Source organism: Amblyomma maculatum, chromosome 2 (genome assembly GCF_055883805.1).
Source record: "Amblyomma maculatum isolate TAMU_Amacu chromosome 2, ASM5588380v1, whole genome shotgun sequence".
NCBI classification, from domain to species: Eukaryota; Metazoa; Arthropoda; class Arachnida; order Ixodida; family Ixodidae; genus Amblyomma; species Amblyomma maculatum.
The window spans coordinates 79,493,856-79,519,574 of record NC_139345.1 but is presented as its reverse complement, the minus strand read 5'-3'; the positions used below and the strand labels follow the sequence as shown (position 1 = coordinate 79,519,574).

Here is a 25,719-nt window from a genome sequence, read left to right as displayed (position 1 = left end):
ATTCCATTGCTTCTATAAATTGGGGATTTGCTGTGTGTAAGCACCATCAAGGTAGTTTCCCTTATATACAGTTTTTAATATGGCTTCCATTTTGCATTGTCATTTCGAGTCTTCGCTCAAAAACTGCATATAACAAAAGCTGGGATGTAACGAAAAATTGTGAGCACTTTATAATTTCGTTACAACTAGGTTTAGCAGTAGTGGTTTCTTAATTCAAAACGATCTTTAAGTGATTAGTGATTTTCCTTGAATAATTTCGAAGCTAATAATTCGAATGGTACTACTGGTATAAGCGACTCGGGGTATCAGGAATGGTGTAGTAGAAGGCTCCGGAAATTTCAACCACCTGTGGTTCTTTAGCATGAACCGACATCACACAGTACATGGGTGCCTTGCGTTTTATCTCCATCGAAACGTAGCCGCCGGGGCCGGGATCGAACCCGTGTGCTTGAGATCAATAGTCTACGAAGAGCAGTAGTCTACGAACAGTACTTCTAGCATTAAAAGAGGTTGAATGACACAGTAGGCTTTACTTAAAAGCCCATCACACTGAAATCTGAAGTTCTCGTGCAAGAATATAAGCTGTATTACATGCTGAGCGAGCAAATTCTTTTTCTTGCAGTGCACAATAGAGACCACTTACAATGTCACCACTTATTGTGCGGGACCAGCCATAACGCGGCTTTTACCAGCCGCCAGTCTGCCTCCCGTAGGACTCAATGTAAAGTCATACGGCTTATTTTGCGGTCTTGCAGAGCAAAATACAGATTATAGTGCGTTTTTAAAATCCGCTTGGTGACAGCTCTGAACCGCAAGTGCACTCCCCTGCGCAGCACCGGCTTTCCCTGCATGGCACAGCACAATGCCCCACGCATTAGGACGTAACACAAGTGCATTCTCTGCGTATGCCCACCACTCGTTTGCGCTCTGTCTCCCCGCATTGCTCCCATCTTGCACAAGATTGCGTAACAGCTACTCTTTTTTCCTCTGTCGTTCTTTCGCGTTTCTCCTTGCCATGCATCTGGGTCGCACCACGCCTTCACACCATGACTCGTTCATTCGCACATAGCTCTTCTCGTAAAAGAGCGAGCGGAAAGGCTCGTTGTGATTGTGCCTTCGTTCAAGTTTGGCTGCCCAACGTGGCACAACGGCACCACTGCATTTCTTGTGTTGCAGTGAACTGTAAAACATTGGGGTGCCACTGGAAAAGACACTCAGCTAGCTTCCTATGATGTACGCCAAAATATTTGCGAGAGGCAGTATTTTCGGGACGACAGGATGGCCCTGCCGCAGCAAAATGGAGGTACGTCATGGCCGGCCACAACAGTGCACTCCGTCAGCCTCACCGCGAGGCTTGTTTTCCAACCAAAAGGTATCGTTCTAAAACACCTCGCATTCTTTTTCTTTGTGGGAACGAAAAGAGCCAAACGATGAATTAGCATACTTCATGGAGTGTGACAGTAGAGGTTAGTGCACCAGGGCATGTACTGATAAATGTATACGCAGTTCCATGGCGGCGGTCGCGGCTATTTTCACAGTCACGCTAATAACGTGCAACGAACTTCGTGCGCTGGTTTTCGTTCACTGATTAATATGGTGGTTTTGAAAGGGAAGGTAACCATCTGGAGTGTATTTTACCTAAAACTAATGTTTTGGTTATAGCGTGGTACCGCGGTCTAAACTGTACTCAAAACCAAAACTACATAAAGCAAGCTTTTCAGAAACACCCTTCGCCTAAAACAAATATACTTTGAGATTTTGAATAGCAAACGTTCGGATTGAATAAAATATCAAATACTGTGCTATTAGATAGAATATTTAAAATGATCGAATATTCGCACACCTCCGGCTTATTCTATGGCTTCATTCCTGGCTGTTGTGCCAATAAGAATTGCAGTGATGGCACATAAAACTCCAACTCTTGTGCGGCCTGTGCTTCTTGTGCGATTTTTTTTCAGAAAATGGTTAACTACGTGATCCATGGAAAGTGTTCTCAGAACTTCTGGGGAGTGTTGGACCATCAAAATCGATGACCTAGCAAGGTCTACCCCTAAATGACTCACCATCATCGCCTCCAGTGTCCTTCGATCGCTGTATGGCAATTTCCTGTAAGACAATTTCTTTGACGGCTTCCAATTCGTTGACGTTGTCTGTGCACTTCAGGACAGTCAAGAATTCATCACTTGTGGGAATGTTGTTGGAGCACTGCAGAAAACAAAGGCCAAGGAAAGTTCACATGATGCAAAATAAAACTGCCTTGCATGTAAATTTTCATACAAACTAAAGAAAAAACTTGAGTTATTCTTGAACCCTGTTTCACGAGCGTTACTCATCAGCCGCAGCCACAGTCACTGCTGCCACAGTCACTGCTGCCACTTCGATCTTGGCTCACTTCCGGTACTGGTAAGCTTCTCAGCCAAATTTCATATTACAAACCATATTTTAATAACTAACGTATGCAGCACAAGGCAACGAATCGCTTGACACCATCCAGAACATTCTGTGCCAAATGGTTCGGCCACAATGGCCATTTGAAGATTCATGGCAGGTATGGTTTGGAATGACAAAGGTCGTTGGTGCAAATCCCTAGCGTAAACTAGGCTCTGGATTCAACTAGTTTTTTGTGCTCTATAACATGCTGAATCGTTTGATACCAGTCCGATCCTTTTGTGTCAAATAGGTGATCCACGAATTTTCATAAGAATGGTGGTGCTAAGTGGTCCAACCTCAATAGTTCACAGTCAGAAGTACATACAGAAAAATCTCATTACAAGAGACACCGTTATAAGAGACACTCGGTTATAAGAGGCACTTCAAAATGGATTGGTTGGTTTTCCTGTGTGTGCCATGTTAACAACATTGTATACAAGAGACATGGTTATAACAGAAAACTTTTGCAGGTCCCTAAGGTAAATTCTTCACTTTTTAGAAGAGACACAACCCAGGTACAGGGAAACCTCGTTATAATGAGCAGTTAAAAAACCGGAAAATAGTTCGCTCTATCCATAATTCGTAATATAAAATTTCATAGAAAATCCATGCAAGAGCAGCAAAATTCAATCAGAGAAGGCACAGCAACTCGGAGGGTGCCTTCTTGGGTCACGTCCGTTTATTTATGCGCAAAGAACTGCGGTATCACGGCCTGCTTTTTTGTGTTGATTGCATTCCGTATCACGCCCTGTTCCACAGTTTGCAAACGCTCAACAAGGGCAAACCCACTGCTCTCAATAGCACTGTAGTGGTGGTGCAGTAAATCCAATGCAGCAAGCGCTTCTTGTGAAGTCGGAATGTTCTCATCGTTTGCACGGTCAGCCTGAGCTTCGTCTGCGGGATGTTCAGAAACTTCCACAGAGATTTCGGCGTCCGTCAGTACAGCCGTGGTCGCCGCCGCCTATAAAGTCCTCTACAGTCATTGTTGCGGGCATGTCACCTCATCGAGCTCGCGGAGCTCTGCTTCTGCTTCGTCCCCATCGTCACTTGATGCGAGGGCCTCTGCTGGAACAAAAGCTGCGTGCCGAAAGCAGTTGGCAATCGTTTCGCCTTTCACGCTGTCCCATGCCGCTTTAATGCTCCCAGCAAGTCGATCTTCAAGTCCTGCTTCATAAGAAGCTTCACGAGAAGAGTGTCAATCAGTCCCTTTTTGTAAACTGCCTTTATCTTGAGCTTGGTCATTAACGTCAGTTCTGCTATTTTTTTCACGTTCACCGCCATCACAGCACTACGCACACCCGCGCACCACACTCGACACGACGACTGACGCAGCCTCCGCCAAACGCTATGACGGCCACGCCGCTGCTAACACTAAAACCAAAAGAGCAAGTTGTTTCTTTCCTCCATGCAAAAAGGCAAAAAACAACATTCGATTGTGCCGCTGCTGCCGCTGCTGAAGCGGCGCTGTCAGCGATTGTGAGATGCAAACGATTTCTTATGGCCTCCGAGATCACCTTCGTGCGCACAAACAGGCACGCGGAGGTAATCTCAGAGGCCATGGATTTCTTCGGCTGTCAACTCCCAATGCCGTCGTGGCATCTGTGGCGCTGTCAGCGCCTGCAAGGTAATCCTGAACGTTTGCAACACATGTAATGCAACGAAGCTTGCCTCCTGCGAAGTTCGTAATATCCGTTTTATGCCGAACCGCATTCGCTATGGTAAGTTAAAAATACATGTGTTTGACAAAAATATTTCGGAAGAGTTCGCTATATTCAATAATTCGTTATATGCGTGTTATATCGAGGTTTGACTGTACGTTCATGCAACGCAGCTGAATCGTACCAACTCGTACGTGCAGCAGTTTAGATCCCCTTATCTAAATTCGGTTCCATATCAGTGTCCTGTTCTGTTACCATATGTCAGAAACCAAGAAGGAATCCTTGACTGAGAAGGAGTGCCTCCTCTTGACTGGGAAGTCAAGAGGAGGCACTCCTTCTTGTTTCCTGACATATGGCAACAAAACAGGACACTGATATGAAACAGAATTTAGATAAGGGGATCTAAACTGCCGCACATATGAGTTGGTAAGAACTTTTGGTTACAAGAGACTTTGGTTACAACAGGCATCGTTTTCGGGTCCCTTGAGTGTCTCTTGTAACGAGTTTTTACTGCAGAACAAAAGTATAAAGTTGTACTGCGGCACCCGAGTGCCGCTGATGGATCAGAATAACACTGCCTTGAATGATGCCAGCAGCACAGATAATGCTCCAAAAGTTATTAGTAATGCATTGGTATGAATTAGGGCATGAACTATAAGTGGCTTTAAAATGCATTGAAAATATAGGCAGTCAATCGAAATTTTGACATCTGTTAGAATTAACCAAGAAATTAGATTATCAGAGTTTGAGTTACTGCGAGTTTACTGCATCAAACCATTTCATGATCCCTTTTATGTTTGAGGGAGTATTCATGACGTCGCAGTGGCTGCGGACGTGTCTAACGGGATTCTCGGCTCCTGCGCCAGCCTGCACTGCCGAAGCTACGCACTGGAAAAAAAATAGCGCCATTGCGTCACATGACTACCACCTGTATCAGCCTTCAATTGTGCACAGGACAATGTCCTTGGCCAGAAAAAAGCAAGCAAGATCAGAATTTACAATGCCATGGTAGGTAAGGCCTACCTCTATGCTTGACAGGCAGTGTGTGCTTTTTGAAAAGAATGCTATTACAGCGGACGCCTTGGACAAAATAATGGTTTCTAGACTGTAAAAGGATTTCAAATATGCCTCAGTACATTTGACATAATGCTCCACGTGTTTCTTTCTTCAACTACCCTACTTTTCCTTTCTTTTATTCCTCAGTAATGAGCCTGCGTTTTTTGGGGTTTCGAACTGCTACAGACTGTCCTCAGACATTCGTTCATTATCGACATGCACTTGTGAAGAAATGACTTAAGATGTGCAACTCACCATCCAGACAATGGTTTGGTTCACATAGTCGGGGTCCGACACTAGGTCTATCACTGGCAGCAACACTGTATTCACAAGAAGTTCCTGGAGAGAAATGTAAAAGAAAAAAACAAAAAAAAAACAAACAAAAAAAAAAAAAGCGTTACATACACACTGGTGCAAGACAGATGCATGCAACCCTAACAATCGCGCTTTTCTAGAGCAACAGCATTCAAGGCTCCACTGTGCAGAAAATCTGGCTTTCTGCACAGGATCAGGATACTTTCCTCATGAACTGAGCGATGACAGGAAACAGCAATTTCTGCAAAGTGTTTAAGCAACCTACTAATTTTTAGTGTCCTCTACTAAAGGTAAATAGCCTCAAAAGTTTTGATGCTTAGTGGACTCTGTATGTTAATCTGTAGCATCTGTGCGCTTACTCTTTGAGCTGTGTCTGCAGATGATTTCTCTGGTCGTTTGATACATCAAACTCCCCGAAAATGATCGTATCACCCTCGGCCATTTGCCACGAAACATTTTTAAACCACGCGCAAAGGAATGAGAGGAAACAGTTCCGCGACCGCTGGTCTAGGGCAGCGCCACGCCCTTTCCTCAAAGATGCGCACAGCTGCGGTGATCGTTTGCCACGCGTCAGCACGTGACGTTTGCAAGCCATGTGCGTGAAGGAATGAGAGGGAACTGGTTTGGCAGTGGCCGGTACTGAGCAGAGGCAGCCAATGTAGCTGTGGTGTTCGGGAGAGGGGAAAAACGCGATAGAGCGAAGCGCAAGGATGTGCCCATTCTGCCGAGCTTTCTCTCTTTCCCAGTCTTCGTTCGCAAAGCACACGCTACGCATGCGCCGACAACCCAGCTCGGCCCGTGTGTGGCAGACAGAACGTCGGATGCTTTCTCCAGTGTGTGTTGTGAACCCTCTGCGCGCGGCGGCTGACGTGCAGTGCGCAGCTCGTGTCGCCGTGTTGAATGTGCGTAGGCTATAGCACCTGCAGATGTTAAGAAGCAGTAGATTTTTCTTTTTTGCGAGAGTCGTCCATCCTTGCATCTATGAATGAACGAAAGCACGTGGTCAGCTGCGATCGTGACACCGGCTTCTAGCATTGTTCGCTTCAAACGACATTTGCAGCCATTACGCTGTCCAATGATTTTGTGGCCGTGGACTACGCCTGCCCAAAGCGCGGCATGATAAATCGAACAGGGCTTGTGCAATCAAGCCATCATGGGCACTCTGCCAAGTTCGCTCCCTGCCACCGCAGGATCTATTAAAGGTATAATCAAAAGATAAACACACCCTGATGTTATCGCTGTGCAGCATCTTGGCACACTGCCAATAAATGAGCTGTGGATGCGACAACCGAAATGGAGGGACACGCCACCGACTAAAGGCTGTTTCACATGTAAGCGAGAATGCTCGCAATTTCTGCCGCAGGGACGCAAGAACCTGTTTTGAGCTATTGCGGAGGTTCGAGTGGCGGGAGCGACGCAATTCTAACAAGTTGGAAATTTTTCGCTCTGTGGCTGCTACTTGTCGCTGTGTTCACTCAGTCGCTTGCATGTGAACTGGCCTTAATGATTTTCTTTCTTTTTTTCAAATTGGAGGGAGGGGGCAAAAGTGCAGGATGGGTTCATTATGTGAGCAGGTTGATTACGCAACAAGTATGGTATCATGTCTCCCGATCGCAAGCGGCGTCTCAAGCCGATTTCTGTATATCAAATTATCGATATTGTTACAGGGTGCTGTTTCAGCGCTTAAAAGCTTACTGACGTCTCCACCCGTCTTGGCTCATTACTACCCCTTAGCCACTGAAGTTCGAACAGACGCCTGCAGATATGGGATCGGTGCAGTGCTAGCCCAACACCACCATGGCAAAGATCGCATCATCGCATATGCTAGCCACCTTCTCTCTAATGCCGAATGCAATTATTCGATTACTGAGTGCGAGTGTCTTGCCCTTGTATGGGATGTCGCTAAATTCCGCCTGTACTTATTCGCCCATTCTTTCTCAGTTGTGACTGACCATCACGCGCTTTGTTCGTTGTCATCTGTGAAAGATCCCTCCAGCCGTCTTGGGCGCAGGGCCCTGCGCCTTCAAGAATACTCCTATAACGTGGTGTACAAGTCTGGGTACCTTCATCAAGACGCCGACCGTTTATTTCACTACCCTGTACAGCCCCCTGATCTCGGTAACACAGAGGCCAATCCCTGCGTCTTTGCTCTCTCCAATATCGCCAACATAGGAGACGGACAGTGTAATGACCCATCTTCAAGATCCATCATTGAAGGCCTGACATCTAGAAGATCGAATTCTTCTCTACAGCTTTTTGTTCTGCAGGATGGTGCCCTCTACCGCAGTAACTTTCATTATGACGGTTCGTCCCTTCTGTTTGTGATACCCAAAAAGCTCTGCTGCTCTACTATTGAAGAATTCCACGACCTGCCCACAGCGAGCCACCTCTGTGTGTCTCGCACTTACGACCGGGTACGGTGTCATTATTTTTTTTTGGCCTGGAGTATACCGCAGCATCTGGCGCTACATCGCAGCCTACGACAGTGTCAGCGTAGGAAGAAACTATTGAGGCCACCAGCTGGCCTTCTCCAACCTATTTATGTGCCCCTGGAACCGTTTTATCGTGTTGGACTCGACCTTCTTGGCTCGTTCCCGACGTCACGATCAGGTCACAAATAGATTGCAGTGGCAACCGATTATGAGACACGCTACGCCATCACACAAGCTTTACCCACGAGCTGCGCTACGGGTGTCGCCGACTTTCTTCTACACAGCGTCATTCTGCATCTCGGCGCTCTTCGTGAATTATCAGTAACCGCGGTCGCTACTTTTAATCTAGAGTTATTGAAGACATCCTACGCTCGTGTTCTACGAAGCATAAGCTCGCGACTGCATACCATCCCCAAACCAACGGCCTAACCGAGCGCTTCAGCCGTACACTAACGAACATGCTGTCTTAGTATGCATCACCTGATCACCACGACTGGGACCTCGCGCTGTCATATGTGACATTCACCTACAATTCTTCTAAGCACGACATGACGGGTTATTCCCTTTTCTTACTTAAGCCACTTAAGCGCACTAAGTAGCCCATAGTCGGCTCCTCGTCTCTCAGACTTATTAAGAAGTATGCTTACGATAGGAGACATCACCATGTATCCTATGATCCTGGGTCCTTGGTTCTTTTATGGTCACCTGCACGCCACGTTGGTCTCTCAAACTTCTGTCCCCCTACAGTGGACCTTATCGTTCATGTGACGTATGAACCTGCCCCTCTTGTGCCCGAGTCCTCCTCCTCTTGCCCCACTATTGACATTGTCTATGTTTCCCGCCTGAAGCCATACAAACTCGTGCCTTCTTTGTCAATTTAGCACCAGGACGACGCTTACATCGCCAGGGGTCATGTTACGAGAAGACAACGACAAAGTGTTTCCTGCCCATGCCTCGCGGAAAGGATAAGCAGATGACGACGAAGTGGGACTGTTTTTCCGTGGCACTGCTCGCTGCTATGCCAGTCGCAGCAGTCTTGTCAATATACTGTAAATAGATTCTTCACGTAACAACATATTGAACTATTACGCGATCCCCTTCGAGTTCGATATATCCGGGTTCGACTGTATGTTCCTTCATCAGTTCTGCACACAGCTCAGTTGTGGAAGAAACTGAATTTATTGTTGAACTACCCTGCTCATGAGGAACAGATATGCTGCATAAAAATAAATGCCACTGAGGTATGCGCTAAAGCACTTATGGACACATTTAATGAACGCTTGGTCAACAAAGGAAGTAATACAAACACGAGGCACTGATTTTGAAGGCATATAATACAACTTGAGTTCAACATTTATATGTCCAGCAGATGAGGAATAGATAGTTAAAATAATTCTTAGCTTAAAAGATAGTAGTGCTAAAGATATCGATGGCTTTCAAATAAAACTCAATAAATATGTGGCAAATCTTCTGTCTCCTTGCATTACGAGTATCGTTAATCTCTTCTTAAGCACAGGAATCTTTCCCCAAAAGATGCTCATGGCACGAGTCGCCGCAATATTTAGAAAAGGCGATCGAAATTATTTAGGAAATTATTGACCCATATCAATACTACCGGTATTTTCAAAACACCTGAAGAAAGTGACTCTAAAGCAATTAACGAATTTCAAGAAAAACGTAGCTTGTTGTCTTACTCTCAATACATCTTTTAAAGGTTTAGGCACAAAGCTCTCTTTACTAGAGCAAGAAGAACATATCTTAAATCAGATTCAGGGGGATAAACTTGTATTACGGATATTCAGTCATCTTTCTAAAGCATTTGATTCTATCAACGATCAGATTTTAGTTAAACTCCAATGCTACAGCTTTTGAAATAAGCGGCTTCTCTTATACGCTCCTATTCGAAAAACCGCAGACAAATCGTTGTCATAAACGACCACCTCTTTAACTCATTACTTATCTTGTCTGGTGTCCTGTAGGGAAGTATATTAGAACCTTTTTTTATTTAACATGTACGTAATTGGTATTGTAAATATTGATGCAACTGCGAAATTTATCATGTACGCGAATGACACCGGCATATCACTAGCAGGTAACACAAGCGATGATTTCGTTGATGCTGCAAATTTATTGTTAGTGAAATTGGATGAGTAGACCGGTAAAAATAGTCAGATGGTGCAAGATATAAAGATTTTAAGGACCATTTCTGAAGCAATGTGCAGAGAAGTAGAACTGACGTTTCCATAGCGGAAAAAAGAAAGAAATGAAACTGAGAGGCTAGTTTCTTCACCACCCACTAGCTCTCCACGAGCGCTTTGAAGCAGGAAAATTCGATATTTGAATCTACTTATAGGGCTATCAATGAGATTAGGCATGCACTGGAAAGTGTTAAGAAATAAAAATGCATATACTGTTAGCTGATTCATGAACATATTTAAGCTGATTTGGGCAGTCAGGAGAAGACGAGTAAATCTCGTCGCCAGATAATTTTGCCGCACCAACACATACTACTGTATTTACTCGCATAATGCTCGCACTTTTTTTCGCGGAAAATTGATGCCAAGTTGGAGGGTGCAATAATTATGCGGGGAAAAGTTTCGAGCAAATGCTTTGGAGCGCTAAAAGCAAATTTAAATAGGTGCGAATCGGGATTCTTCGGTCAACTATTGTAAATATAACCAAAGCATTACTTTCAAGCAGAACTTACCCTTGTTATAAAAGTACAGGGTCACCAAAAGCACAAATTGCTAAAGCACTTTATTTACCGCATGCAGCCTCATCATTACTCTCCGCGTTTTGTGGTATAATGCTCACAGCAGACCATACAGTTCTACTCTCGATCAGAGACTTGATCCGAGTCCGTATCGGCACAGCAATTGCTGTCTCCAGTAGCGCACTACGCAGAACTCATTAACGTCGAAGTGCATGCTGACAGCGCGGTTGCTATGCTGTAGCCCATACTCGAAAGCTTTCAGCTTAAAAGTAGCTACATAACTTACCGCCCCACTGCGATGCGGCACCAAGAACACGGTAGACGGTGGAACAAAGCAAGCAACAAGGACGGAACGAAGGAACAATGACAATGAGACGCGGAGGCACCTCGCAAAATGGCGACGACTACGAGCATCATGGAGGTAAAAAAAAAAAAAAGACTAGCATAACCGATGATGATGATTTACCCGAGCATGCTATCGCCGTCTGGTAGCGTGTGCACACGAGGCCAGCTAGGTTCAGTAGCACTCCAAAAATGGTGCTTGTTACTACTAGCAGACGACTCTTGTGGTGGTAATATTGGTGGTGCGATGATTATGCGGGGGAAAAAGAATTCCGATTTTTGACGCCCAATGTTGGGGGTGCGAGCATTATGCGAGTAAATACAGTATGCACATTTCCATCTGTGCCACCTGCGAGTCAATATATAGAAACCGGAGCAGTGCCTTGCAGCAGGGTGCCAGGGTGCCAGCGTGTCAACAGCTGTCGAAACCTGAAGGCAGGCGACGATGGCAAGATCGCACGACTAAGTAATGCTGGGGTGAAATTTCTTTTAGAGCGGTTTCTCTTGCTTTTGAAGCTTGTTTACTCATGCGCCCAATATGCAAAAAAATAAAAAGAATATCTATGCTACAGTCTGAATGATTACTACTCTCAACTGAGTGCAGTTTCCGCTAATAAAGCACACACACACACAAGATGCCTGGACAGGCAGAATACTGACACAGTGATGTATACGCACCCGTAAAAATATCCTCATAACTTTGTTTTGGAAGTCCTCTGGTGGTAGGACCAAGTACAGGAGCACTTCTCCTACTTGCTGGAGGTACTCTGAAATGTTGTTACTGCATTACTCCGCTGAAACATGCTGCTCTTTGGACAGGTGCAACAGTGGAACAAAACGAGAAGTGGGTTTAGTGCTGTGGCAGTCAGCACAAGCCTTTCTTCTTTTTTTTTTTTTTTTTCTTTGCAGGGGTTTCAATGACAGGAAAGTACTTCACAATTCACATAATGTATGCAAAAGTTAATGTACGGTAATTAAGAAAAGTCATGAGCTGGCTACTGCAAGCCCAAGGAATCGCATGGTCAAATGAAAAAATTTAAATGGTTAAAGCATGCAGGTCTTGATATGTAAAATTTTGAGTAAAACAAAAAGTGTGCAACATGAGACGACAATGGCTAGACTGCAAAACCAGATTTCTGCCTCGCTGCTGATTTTGTCCCAGGATATCAATACTTTCCTAGTGGGAATCATGGTAAACAAAAGAATAAAAGGATGCACAACACTCAGCAGAGTGTTATGAAAACACAAGGCACATCACATTAACTAAGAGTAAGGTAAACTGTTCCAACGCCCCTCCAATTCAAATGGCACCAAATCACGTATGTCATTCCTGCTAGCGAAGATAAGACGATGAACTAGTAACAGAAGGGCCCATGATGTAACTAACCGCTTTAAATGTCACACTGTCCATAACAGTCAACAAAGCTGTGTGATAAAGCTGCTACAAGTGAGAACGTCAAGTTCTTATCATGTCCATAATAACTTTCTTGGAATTTGATGTGCCCGTTCCCAAAAGTGAAGATGTTGAGAACAACAGTCACAATCTTGTTTTCATGAGCTACATCCCACATCCAAAACCTCTTTAAAGGGACACTAAAGAGAGAAAGGAAGTGGGTTTGCATCGATAGAATGCCAGTTCCTGATTACAAAAAGACCACTCTTACTGAAAACAGAGCTGTTATAAGATAGTAAAGAAGAATAACAGAAATACAGGTATCGCCACCACAGCCGAACGGCCGGGGCTCGCAACTACAAATCACGTGACGCACTAGGGATCCCGGAGGCTGACAAATGCGAATTACGTTGTATGTTTGAATGCGGTAGTACGTTTTTTCTCAAACATGACAACAGGCTTTTATCATACGTAAACGACGGCAAAAAGACAACGTAAAAGTTGCAAGGCAAATACAAAAATATACTTGGAGGCGCCACAGGCGCCCACTTCAGTTTTGGTTATGTTTCGGCTCAGGCATTTCGTGCGCACTCGGATTGTTTGTATGAACCTGCAGCGCCTGAATTACGAGCTTGGAGCAGCAGATGCGCCTTGATGGTTCCCATTTAAGCATTCGGAGGCACGAGCGAGCGAAATCCGCTACCGCCGACACACTCCTTCGTTCACACTTCTGCGCCAACATATCGCCGCCGTTGCCGCTTCGACTGCGACCTGACCGCTTGACTGCAGCTACGTACGCCACGAAAAGCATACATATGCTAAGTTCCGAAGGAAAAACGCATTATCATTCAATTGTTGACTAAATCATGGCACATCTGACCAACATATACTGCGTCAACAAGACCTTCAACGTGCTATTTGCAGGCGTCGTAAACAAAAGGGGCATACTTGCCGCTCATACCAAGGACAGCGTCGATATATTGCGCTCGTCACCCGGCGAAAAAAAGGGCCTGGGGTAAAAAGTAAAAACTAAAAATAACGAAGCACCAGAAATACATTACAAAAGGTTAAAAAAAAATTGATTTGTAAAAAAAAAAAAAAAAAAATTGACAGAAGCGGTAAGACAAGACTCGAACTCACTACTGCATGCTCCGTAACGTTCGGCGCTAACCGCTCGGCTAAACCGCGCCACAGGAACCTTGGAAATATTTCTAGTTTTTATGTCATGGCCCCATTTACAATAAAGTGTTTCTGCTGCCGGTCTAAAAATTACATCTTCTTGATCATCGGCGCATGCTGCCTGCTCTCACGTCTTGCAACTAATGTTCTGGATGCCTATGCGCACTATATTGTGCACTGGATCTATTTTAACATGTGGAATTTCACAGCGCTGGCAAATGTAGTGGCGCCGGCACTTCGGTCATGTTCTGCTACCGTGGACGTAATTTTCGCTGAACACGGAGCTGTAGCACAAACCTTGAAGGAAAAAAGTGCGACAAAGCTTCAAAACTGACAAGCGCAGCAGCGAGGACACTATTTTGCTGGTAACTAAATCTTATTTGTATGTAAACATGTCAGGAAGCGTTGCGATGACCGAGGGCTCGGTTTGTTTATACACAGTGCAAGAAGGAGTGCAAAAGCTTGAGAAACATGTAAAGTATTGTGCATTACAAGCGCTCTGTGTTTTTTTTTTTCTTCCTTTATGGGCCCATCGCTCGGTAAATTACCCTCTTCATCGTTTTATTTATTTCGGCTGAGGCCGTCATTGCGAGTACGCTGTTGCCAAGTTGGCCCTTGAGGGATGCGACGCCGCGGGCCGCGCCGGCTCGCTAGCTATCACGGAGTCTCCGCTTACGTCATAGTGTGCGTCACTAACTCCAACTACGTAGTTGGAGGCCACAGTTTGAATTCGACCGGCGGGAACAAGAAAAAACCTCAATTTCTTATCGCAATATCTCAGCAATTATTCGATTTTTTGCTGCCGGATATGCGGCGACAGTGTCACCAAATGTAGTTTATTAGATTTTCATACCATCTTTGGCTGTCTTTAGTGTCCTTTTAAGTACTGCAAGCTGTTTGAACACATACATGAGTGAATTCCATAACGAGTGCATGATGTGTAAAATGTGTGCTTTGTCTCATAAGCACTCGAAAGAAGAAAGACAACCGATTCTACAATAATGTAACACAACCTCCCTAATTTTCAGCTGTACGCTGCAAAGCCTGGCTACAATGTACACTGTTCTCGAGTGAGCAGGAGATAATGTACCAAGTATAATATATTCCAAAAAAAAAAAATGATTGTGGTGAATCACATATCCTTTAATTTGTGCCTTAACACAATAGTGTTAAAGGCCTCATTCTCCAGAAAATTCATCGTCAGCATTTTCAGCCGGCATGGCTGGAACTGATCAGCATGACATAACGAGACCGCATTACACGTCCATGTTGGGAGAAGCAGCCAGCTCAGGCTACTCCGAGATAGAAGGGTAAGGGTAATCAAATCCTCCAGGACTCTTGGATTCGGAGTAAAACATGCTACCTCCGCGGAGTACATCCATGCTATACCTGATTTAACATGAACGTTCCGCATAATGGTCCTCTCAGAGGGATGACGAAGTCTCTCACCCATTTCTCGCTCCTTTGAAATGCAGACTAGATCACGGCACATGCTACGTTCCATGGTGGTTTCCAAACTGAAGAATACGGTAAGCAAATCTTGGCCTTTCCCGCCAAACTCTGAAAAGGTGAAGCCACAGGGAAAAAAAAGGTCAGATTCTTCCAGTACCAATTCCTTCCTACTAAGCAAGAGTGCTACTTTCACTTTGTTAAAATGCCTGCTTGGGTGGCTAAAGCCTCCTTGGCAGTATCAGAAATTAGGCTCTGGGAAGGAAGGATCAAGGTGAGCAGGGCGCGACACAGATAGCAAAGGTGATAAGGAGGGAAAGCAACAAAGCACGTGACAGCTGAGCCAACAGCAAGCTCCGAGGGCCGCTCTCCTAACTCCCTGGACAAGGGGTGAGAGGAATGCTGCCCACACAAGTTATGTTCAAAGCCGAACAAGAAATGCTACAGAACTCTGAAACCACATTTACGAATTAGGCAAATCTTCCCCAAGCATGTATCCCAGTGCTATTCCATGGAGGGCTCATTTCCACGGGGTGCAGAATGAAGTCGCACTGCAGTAACTGGTGGGACCAATCAGCTAGTGTAGTGCTAATAGGAGCAGCAAAAGCTGTTGATAAGATATTGTAGGAGGGGTTGGGCATCCGTGATACAGTAGAACCCCGCTGATACGTTTTTCATGGGACCGTAAAAAAAAAAACGTAAGAGCCGGGAAACGTAAGAGCCGGGAAGTAGGACAAATTGAAAAATGACAGTAGTGGGCAATTGAATGCATTTATTGCCATGTTATCACTTGAAGAAGTCATGCAGCGTTGTCCGTCGCATCTTTTCGCGTCCGGTGAGCACAACTCGCTTCTCCAAAAGTTGCAGTGCCATGTGGCTCTCGCGATCGTCGCGAACGTACCTTCTGAGAAGGTCCAATGCCGCCACAGCCGATGTAAACGTCGGTTCCGGCTGCGGCGTATCCTCCTCCTCCTCCTCCTCTTCGTCGCCACTGTTGTGCGCGTCTACACACTCGGCCACGATCTGGTCGATAGTCATCATCTTGGAGGTGGCAACGGCATCATCTACAGACACGTAATCGTTGTACACGATCCCGTTCGCGCCAACCGCTTCCATGGCCGTGTCCAGTTCGCAGTCCTCGGGGGTTCCGGGGTTGACCACGGCTCCTGGTTCTGCTGCGCTGTCTGCGTCGCCAAAGCACTTCGCAAAGCAATTCCTGACCGTTGTGGTGGTGACAGCACTCCATGCCGTGGCCAGATAGTGCATGGCATCCAGGATCGTAATGCCAGTTGGCTGTTGCCCGCGGTCCACAGAGGCCAGGGATCGCTTCACGATGCATTTCCTGTAAAAATGCTTCACGTTTTTGATGATGCCAGCATCTAAGGGTTGAAGGTGGCTGGTTGTGATGGCCGGAAGGTAAACCACCTTGATGTTCCGCAGCGACGTAGTGTCCTTAGGATGCGCGGAGCAGTCATCTAAAAAAAGGACTTTTCTGTTTTGAGAGCCCATATTCGAGTCCATGTACGCGAGGAACTCGTCAAATATTGCACACATCATCCAAGCCTTGCTGTTGTTCTTGTAGTGGCAGGGCAGGTAACGTATATTCTTTAGGCAACGTGGGTTTCAAAATTTGCCGATGACCCACGGCTTCATGAGCCATCCGAGTTGCAACACAACAAAATGGTGAGACGGTCCTTGCTGCATTTTCCGCCGTGGCAAGCCTCGCCTTTCAAGCTAAGCGTCTTCGAGGGCTGTACTTTGAAAAAGAGGCCCGCTTCATCGGCATTGAAAATGTCCCTAGGTTCGTAGCCATCAATAATGCGCGCCACGGTCTCTTTCCAGCTGCCTACAGTAGCCACGTCCACGCTTGCGGCCTCCCCATTCACGGTTCGGTAGCAAATTCCGTGCCTTCGTTTAAATCGGTCGATCCAGCCGTTTGACGCACTGAAATCGACGATCCCGAGCTTGTCTGCTATCTCCAGTGCTTTTTTCGCGCAAAATGGTGCCATCAAAATTAACACCTGCAGCTCTGGCTTGCTTGAACCATTTGTACACCGCCTCGTCAAGCTGCACGTGCTCCACACCACGGGCTTGCTTGCTTTTGATGTCAAAGGACCGGGCATTTGCTTCGATCTTGTTTCTTTTCGAAACAATAGAGTTGAGGGTGGATGGCGTAAGTCCCAGTTCCTTAGCGATGCACACCCGCTTCCGCGTTGGGTTTGCATCCACAGTGCAGAGAATATTCAGTTTATCCTCCAAGGATAGCGCTTTGCGCTTTCTTGATGCCATCTTGCTGTATTTACGTGCTGAACGGTTGGCAAGCGCCAGGTGGGCGATTGAGTGCGCTGGACGCGTGTGCACACGACCGCGGAACGAATTCACAGCCGGAAAATACACGCGGAAAGAGTCCTAAGCTCGGCAATCGTGAAGTCAGTCGCACACACCAACCGCACAAAGCATGGAGCATGGAGTAATGAAAGACAGCAAGACGCAAAAAAAAAAAAGCGCAACTACTGCTGCTGATGATGATGACACAGCCTGCCCAAGCGTCACTAGTGCCCTCTATAGACACGCCAGCAACGCTAGGCCAAGCCAGGCCAAGTCAATTTGCCGAAAAAGTAAACATGGCCGTCGCTGCTTGTTTTTCGGGTTGGCTTGGGGTGCGAGTTCACAACGTATCATGCGGGAACATGTCCCAAGCTACGACGTAACAGCGGGGTTTCTAATACATGGAAGTCTATGAGAGTCATGCTGGGACTCGACCACAAGGACGTAGCAGCCGGGAAAACGCAGCACCCGGGAACGCAACAGCGGGGTTCTACTGTACTTGGTTATATCAGGGGTTGTTGAGGCCTGGTAAACATTGATGCAAAGCTGCAGTGGACCTCCCACATCTTTCAAGGGGCTTGTTTCAGAGAGTAAACACGAAGTTAAATTTATTCAAATTTATTTATTCAAATACCCTAAAGGCCCGGGAGGGCATTACATAGGGGGGGGGGGGGGGGGGGGAAGTGGGACAACAGTACAAACAATGCATCCAAAATTGCGATAAGTATACAGTGGTTAACAATATAGCCAGGCATAACGAGACCAGCACTAAACCTCAGGCGATGGGATGCGTCAGAAAATTACGGAATGAATATGTATTGTCCCACAAAGTGCATTCTGCTCAGAAGTTCCGTCAGACTAGATCACCTGATTGTTTGTAATATTGTTTTCCTGTACACTAGATTCTAAATTTACCAAACTTGATGAAGAATGAGAAATAGTTCAATATAGTAAAAGTGACATTAACCCTTTCTCTACCGATGACAAGTATAGTCGTCACGAGATCTTGTACCAATATTACCAATGAGAACTATATCCGTCATGAACAAAAATTTCTTAAATAGTGAACCGATGATGATCCTACTGCTTCTAGTTGCAATTTCTGACACCAGATGGCAATATTCGCCCATGTTGTGCCATTTGTCTCTGATTTTTTTCCCGCCTCTACGACCCGTGCATGAAACATGGCTGCCTCTGTGCCGCAAGAGAATGACAGTGGGCGCAAAAGAAGTATTTTGACGACTCCTCGTCAGACGACAGCTCTCCAGAGCTTTGCTCGGAAACAAAGTGACGTGTTCTCATCCGAGGACTCTGACAACAATGATTCTGCAGATGAAATGAAGGACTTTGCGACTGCCTGACAGTGACGATGTAGCGGCTTGGTGTTTTTCATTGTGCCCCGAACATGCTTTTCCGCAAGATATGTGTGCTATTCAGTGAAGCCAACTTTAGGCAGTATTTTTCTTGCTATTTTTGAAGGAAAGAAACCTCTTGCAGTTGAAAGAATGGCATTGTTTTATTCAGAAAAAAAGAGTTTTATGAAATGAACTGAAGAAAACTTTCAGTATATATGGTACAAAGATTGTTTATTTTTCTAGTAGAGAATGGGGTTAAAGAAGTTTTTATGTGACCTTGAACAAAAAATATATTGGGCACCCGTGCTATTAATGCAGTTCTTGTAGTGACATGCCACCCGCCAAAGTAGTTACTGCCAATCACAAGCGGTACCATTTGTTCAACAATGCCCTACAAATACCAAAGGCACCAAAGGACGTCTTCGTATTTCACGGAGGGCTAGGGCGCGTCTATGCAAAGCCATCTTTTAACTATGCCATGCGCTGGAGCATCTAGATGGACGCTCACTGACTGAAACTAAGATCCTAGGTCCCTGGCCACAGCGATCGTCTGCGGTGAAGGCCTCTCAAACACCGCTCCGCTTTAAGAAAAGCACAGGACTGATCGAAAGGCTATGATTTTGCTGTTATGTAACGTGAGATGACTGTGACGTGATGTGCTGTGACATGTCTGTGATGTGACTGTACTGACTTCACCCATCCCTCTCTTACCCACAACTTTTATATCCACCAACTCCTTTCCCCCAGTGCAGGGTAGCAAACCATTTTTTTTTTTACCGGTTAACCTCCCTGCCTTTCCTCCTCATCTTCGTCCTCCTCCTACAAATATGATACAATTTTATTATTATTGAAGTACACTTGGTACCGGGTTCTGGAACACCTTTGGCAGCAAAGCATGCCAGGCAGGTGAGGGCCACCGCTATAATTTCAGTCAATTTAGCCTGGCTTCCCCTGGCGACGAAAAATTGGTGAAAAATTGCGAACTTCCCCACTCTCTGCATTTTGTTGGTAAGCCGATAACAGAGAGTTACAGCACAGGGCAACCTGCTACCGTAATCTGCTTCCGCACAGTGCCTGTGCAGAAATGCTAATCCGAGATGGCGTGGGCTGCCAGTGCGCACATACTGACTGGTCCTGATGCGTGTGCTCTGCCGGGAAGTATCTATCAAGGTAATCTGCACCTGCAGTGGTGCCCTGCGGAAACGGATCGCATTATGCTATGACGCTTTACAACTCGGCAAAGTCGTGTTTCATGCCCACGCTGGTCCACATCCTGAGACAGCACAACGCTCCGCTGCAGGTCACGCAACGAACAAACGCACGTGCCGCACGAAACAAGTAATACAGTCGAACCCGGATATATAGAACTCAAAGGGGATCGTGAAAGAGTTCGATATATCGATAATTCGATATACAGAAATCGGCTTGTGACGGCACTTACGATGCGAAAAAACGATACAGTATTTGTCGCGTAATCAACCCACTCGCATAATGAACCCACCCTCCACTTTTGCAACCGAGAATTTGAAACAAAAAAAAAAATGCGTTAAGGCTAGCTCGTTCACATGCAAGCGATCTCAGCGATCTCAGCGATCTCAGCAACGAGCAACAGCGACAGAGCGAAAATTTTCAAATTTGTTGGAACTGCGTTCCTCTCGCCGCTCGAGCCACTGCAGCAGCTCAAAACAAGGTTTCTGCGTCGCCGCGGCGGCAGAAATCGCGAGCATTTTCGCTTGCATGTTGATGGCGCACGTCAGTCTGTCTCGGTCGTCTCATCTACAGCTCATTGGCAGCGTGCCAAGATGCTGCGCAGCGATAACGTCAGGGCGCGTTTATCTTTTGATAGCTCCTGCGGTGGCGGCGAGCGAACTTGGCAGAGTGCCCGTGATGGCTTGATTGCACAAGCCTGGTTCGATTTATCATGCTGCACTTGGGGCGGGCGTCATGATCGCAGCAGCTGACCGCGTGCTTTCGCTGATTCATACATGCAAGGATAAACGATAAAAAAGAAAAATAATAATAAACATCCCCGCAAAAAAAAAAAAAAATAATAATAAACCTGCCGCTTCTTAACGTCCGCAGCCGCCATATCTTACGCTACGCCGCGCGTACAGCACAACGATAAGAAAAGATGACTCTCGCAAAAAAAAAAATAATAAATAAAAAGAAACGGAGAGAGCTGCCGCTTCTTAACATCTGCAGGCTCCATAGCCACATTCGCCGCCGCGCCGCCGCACGCAGAGGGTGCGCAACCCACGCTGGAGAAAGATGGGCTGGGCTGGCTTGGTGCATGCGTTGCGCGTGCTGAAGGAGAGAGATAGCTCGGCAAAAGAATGGGCACACCCACACACATGGCTTGCAAACGTCATGTGTTGGCGCGCGGAAAACGACAACTGCAGATGCACGCGCCTTTGGGGAATGGGCGCGGCGCTGCCTAGACCAGCCGTCGCCGAACTGTCCCCTCTCATTCCTTCCACGCGTGGCTTAAAAACGTCACGCCGCAAACGGCCAAGGGTGATGCGATCGTCTTTGGGGAAGGCACAGTTTCCAGTGCGTGGTGCGGAGTTCGATATATCGAACGACTGGTGAAATTGAGTTCGATATATGACGCGGCTTTCCTATACTTTTACATGGGATTTTCAAGGGGATATTCCGTGAGTTCGATATAACCAAAATTCGATATAACCGGGTTCAACTGTAATTCATTTCCATGGGTAACAACTGCAAGGTGGAGCTCACCAGTAGACAGCAAGCAGAGTGAGCGCCTCTGAATGCTCTTCCCCCTTCCTTGCCTGAGGTGTGGGCAGCAGCATCAAAGCTACGGCGAATGCAACACCTGTCATGTTTTCAGTGCAATCGTGTGCTTGCGTCTAAATCACACCGAAAAAAAAGAAAGAACTATCGACTGAAAAGTGATCTCCACAGAATTGCTGACACCTATTTTGGCCTGGAAATATAAAACTTTTGGACTTCACTGAGTTCATAACATCAGTCATGAACATGTACACATTATTATGCGGTGCATGACCGATCCCAAATGAAGTCCGAAATATTGTGCAAGTTCGAGTTATTGGAGACTGAATAAACAGTTGGGTATCGTAGCTTGAGGTGGGTTTGATAAAGGATCCAGGATCACCTGTATGTGGCAGAAAAGTGATGTCACTGGACAAAAATGCCAGTCACAGGTACTACAATAACTTCATCATCATAGTATAAGTATAATGCCCTCGTCGTACACTATGCCACATGGTGCTCAATGCCAACAGATACTTCCAGAGGTAATGAAACTGATTTCGTCAATTCTTGTAAGGCTAGATGAGTACCATGCTGTCTGCATCAGCTACATGAGTGTAGACTACTTATTGCATGAAAGAGAACTGAACAAGGGTTGAGGAGGACCCTCAGTTCGCAAGCTGAGCCCCTCTACCCTTGTTCGGTGCTCTTTCAAACTGTGTAGCCATCTTCTATCTCTCGTTCTACCCTGGATCATCATACTTAGTGTATAAGCAGATCAATCAAGGGGAAATGAGGGTGCTCGTTACAATACATGAAGGGAAGAAGCCAACAGTCGGCAAGGCAAAGGAAAGCGTTGGGGATGGTACTTTGTCTTTTTTTTTTTAAATGTTTACTTGGGTAATCACAGAAATTAGTAATGTAATCTGTTTAGGGGAAAGATATTTAGACATAAAGTAGAAGAAAAAACAACGTGCCGATGGTGGGAACCGAACCCACGACCTCCGAATAACGCGTCCGGTGCTCTTCCAACTGAGCTACATCGGCCGCTGTCCCCCCTGCTACTTTCTTGGGTATTTATGTTGTCTGTATACGAACCTCGAGAGTGTTCACCAGCGCCACCCTCAGTCATAGCGGCGGACGTGGGACGTCCTTTGTTACCGCCAGCGTCACGTAGAAGGTGATCAAGAGCGAGGGCGAAGGCTGTGCTAGAACCCTCTTACGCTACCTATGGCTTCAAGACTGCCAGAACCGAGACCCCCGTAAGCTACAAGCACATCAATCAAGGGGAAATGAGGGTGCTCGTTATAATACATGAAGGGAAGAAGCCAACAGTCGGCGAGGCCGAGGAAAGCGTTGGGGATGGTACTTTGTCTCTTTTTTTTTAATGTTTACTGGGATAATCACAGAAATTAGTAATGTAATCTGTTTAGGGGAAAGATAATTAGACATAAAGTAGAAGAAAAAACAACGTGCCGATGGTGGGAACCGAACCCACGACCTCCGAATAGCGCGTCCGGTGCTCTTCCAACTGATCTACATCGGCCGCTGTCCCCCCTGCTACTTTCTTGGGTATTTATGTTGTCTGTATACGAACCTTGAGAGTGTTCACCAGCGCCACCCTCAGCCATAGCGGCGGACGTGGGACGTCCTTTGTAAACATTAAAAAAAAAGACATAAAGTACCATCCCCAACGCTTTCCTTGGCCTCGCCGACTGTTGGCTTCTTCCCTTCATGTATTATAACGAGCACCCTCATTTCCCCTTGATTGATCTGCTTGTAGCTTACAGGGGTCTCGGTTCTGGCAGTCTTGAAGCCATAGGTAGCGTAAGAGGGTTCTAGCACAGCTTTCACCCTCGCTCTTGATCACGTTCTACGTGACGCTGGCGGTAACAAAGGACGTCCCACGTCCGCCGCTATGGCTGAGGGTGGCGCTGGTGAACAAATCAAGGTTCGTATACAGACAACATAAATACCCAAGAAAGTAGCAGGGGGGACAGCGGCCGATGTAGCTCAGTTGGAAGAGTACCGGACGCGTTATTAGGAGGTCGTGGGTTCGGTTCCCACCATCGGCACGTTATTTTTTCTTCTACTTTATGTATAATTATCTTTCACCTAAACAGATTACATTACTAATTTCTGTGATTACCCAAGTAAATATTAAAAAAAAAAAAGACATGAAGTACCATCCCCAACGCTTTTCTTGGCCTCGCCGACTGTTGGCTTCTTCCCTTCATACTTAGTGTATGTAATTTCAACAAAGACCTTCCCACTGTGGCTGCTACTAATTGTGGCTTTCTTTGCTACATGATTCTGGTCATCCCAGCAAAAGCAGTAACTGTCATCAGGGTGTCTAGCAAACCCCTATTTTCAAAATCGCTGACTTTTCCAGGTTTTCCCTGATTATTGCAGTTCAAATTTCCTGATGAGTGAAGAAGTTCAAAAATGTAGCTGCTGATGATAATGGGCCTAAATGAATAACTCACAACGAAAAGCTAATTATTAAGCATATTCTGCAATTTACAATAGTGAAAAGACTGTCATGAGTATTAATGGCCATTAAGAACGTCAAAAGTTTATTGACAATTAAAAGCGCACTGATGCCAGCCTCAAAGCACACGAGCCCATCGTTTGCGAGCCGCCCACCTCAATCAGCCGAGCCAATCCAGTCATATCCAATTGTGGCTGCATACACGTTTGGCAGCACAGCTCACCGATTGTTTCCGTGCTAGCCGCTGGCGATGTGGTTATTACTGCTTTTTGTCGCGTACTACTCTCACGCAGCGCTTCCGCACATTTTACTGAGTACCTACCTCTCGGCGTACTGATTCTTCTATTGTGGCAGCTCAGCCATGCGCTGGCGTCAAACTAATATATCGGGCCTCACATTGCGGTCACCATGGCATCCGCACACTAGAGTGACAGCTCAAAAAAAAAAAAAAGAAGATCTGCATAAATAACATACTTGCTGTGCACCAGCTTGAAATGAAAATGCACTGCAGAATATATCGTGCCATTTTATCTGACTTGGCGAACTTTTTGCTGGTTTCCCTGTCATTTCACTGATTTTACCCAGTGCATAAAATTTCCCTGACAATTCCCGGTTTTCCCGATTGCTAGACACCCTGGTTATGTTCCATTCTAGTCGATCTGCACACCTTGTATTGCATCTTTACATAGCAAATTATTAAGTTAAACAGTAAAAAAAAATTTTCGCTCTTCATAAGCTTTTCCACATGCTTAAAAATGCAAATAAACAACTGGAAAAAGGTACAGGTAAGAAGAAAAACAATGATGTAATTAATATTCTTCAGTATAAGTGGCCCTCAAATCGCAAAGGCAAGTATGCACACCTACCATCATCTTTCTTTTGCTTGAGCCTTGACTGCGCTAGGCGAAACAAGCGCAGGTGAGATGCAAAGTCATCGACTAGCTGAATGGTGAGGTACTGGACCCAGTCCACCCCTTTGGCCCTGCAAGATGCCAAGCAAAGCAATTAATGAGAAATAATATGAACCCACCCAATGTCTTACATGACACAGAAAAAGAAACAAGAAAACAAGTACGAGTGACCTATATATAATGCTCTGTCAAAAGACCCACATTTATATTTCAGACCCTAGCAAAAAGCTATAATTCAGCCCTTGAAATGTTTTCTTTTTTTTTTTTTTACGCCTTACTTCTTAGCTTGCTGAACCTGGTTTTTCAACCAGAACTTCTGCATCTAAAAGGGGACCCATTTAGCATGCATCAAAACTAGGGGCACGCATATGAATCAAATATGTTTGCCACTCATTTCGTATACATATTAAAAATAACTGCTATTCGAAAATCACCAAATGCAGTGAAAATACTTTAATTCAGCGCAGTACAGTGCTTGACCATGTGGGTTGTGCCGTGCAGAATCCTCAAGACGCCGCGGGGGTACTTTGTGAAGAGGGCCTTCCCGACAGTGTATGCATGGCAAAGTACTAGAAGAAACTGGGGAAAAATGTCGTCACTAGTGTTTCACATGTGTTTTTCAGATAAGGTTACTGTGATACAAGAGGTTCTTTGTAGTTTTTAGGCCCATTCCATAATTCTAGTTTACAGTAAAGTGGAACATTTTGTTATGACCCTTGGAGGCTGAATTAACGGAGCTTGTTGTATTCCGAAATGATACGAGCTCCACCTGGCTTCATGCAGACCCTTCCTGAAGAAAAACTGTTACACAAAATCCTCTATACAATCTATGCTGGATTTTTAAGTAGGGTGTAGGCTTATGTGCAATTCTAGTTTAATTTTATAGATACCCTGTGAATTCTGAAATAAAGATGGCAAGAAGTGCTTGCTATAT

The 25,719-nt window shown here is 45.6% G+C and overlaps 1 protein-coding gene across 3 annotated transcripts in view; it reads right to left on the bottom strand.

Annotated features, from left to right (window-relative positions):
• The window catches only part of LOC146199081 (sorting nexin-13-like), an 86,254-nt gene that overhangs the window by 44,089 nt on the left and 16,446 nt on the right, over positions 1–25,719 (bottom strand). For all 3 annotated transcript variants that reach the window (XR_014705041.1, XM_084594557.1, XM_084594558.1), the window contains exons 6-10: positions 24,741–24,856; positions 14,968–15,078; positions 11,625–11,713; positions 5,400–5,483; positions 2,064–2,205 (exon numbers count right to left, since the gene is read on the bottom strand). Coding sequence is in view for 2 of the 3 variants with exons in the window: in XM_084594557.1 (XP_084450683.1) it covers positions 2,064–2,205; positions 5,400–5,483; positions 11,625–11,713; positions 14,968–15,078; positions 24,741–24,856 (542 nt within the window). In the remaining variant the exon portion in view is untranslated. The remainder of the gene's footprint in view (positions 1–2,063; positions 2,206–5,399; positions 5,484–11,624; positions 11,714–14,967; positions 15,079–24,740; positions 24,857–25,719) is intronic.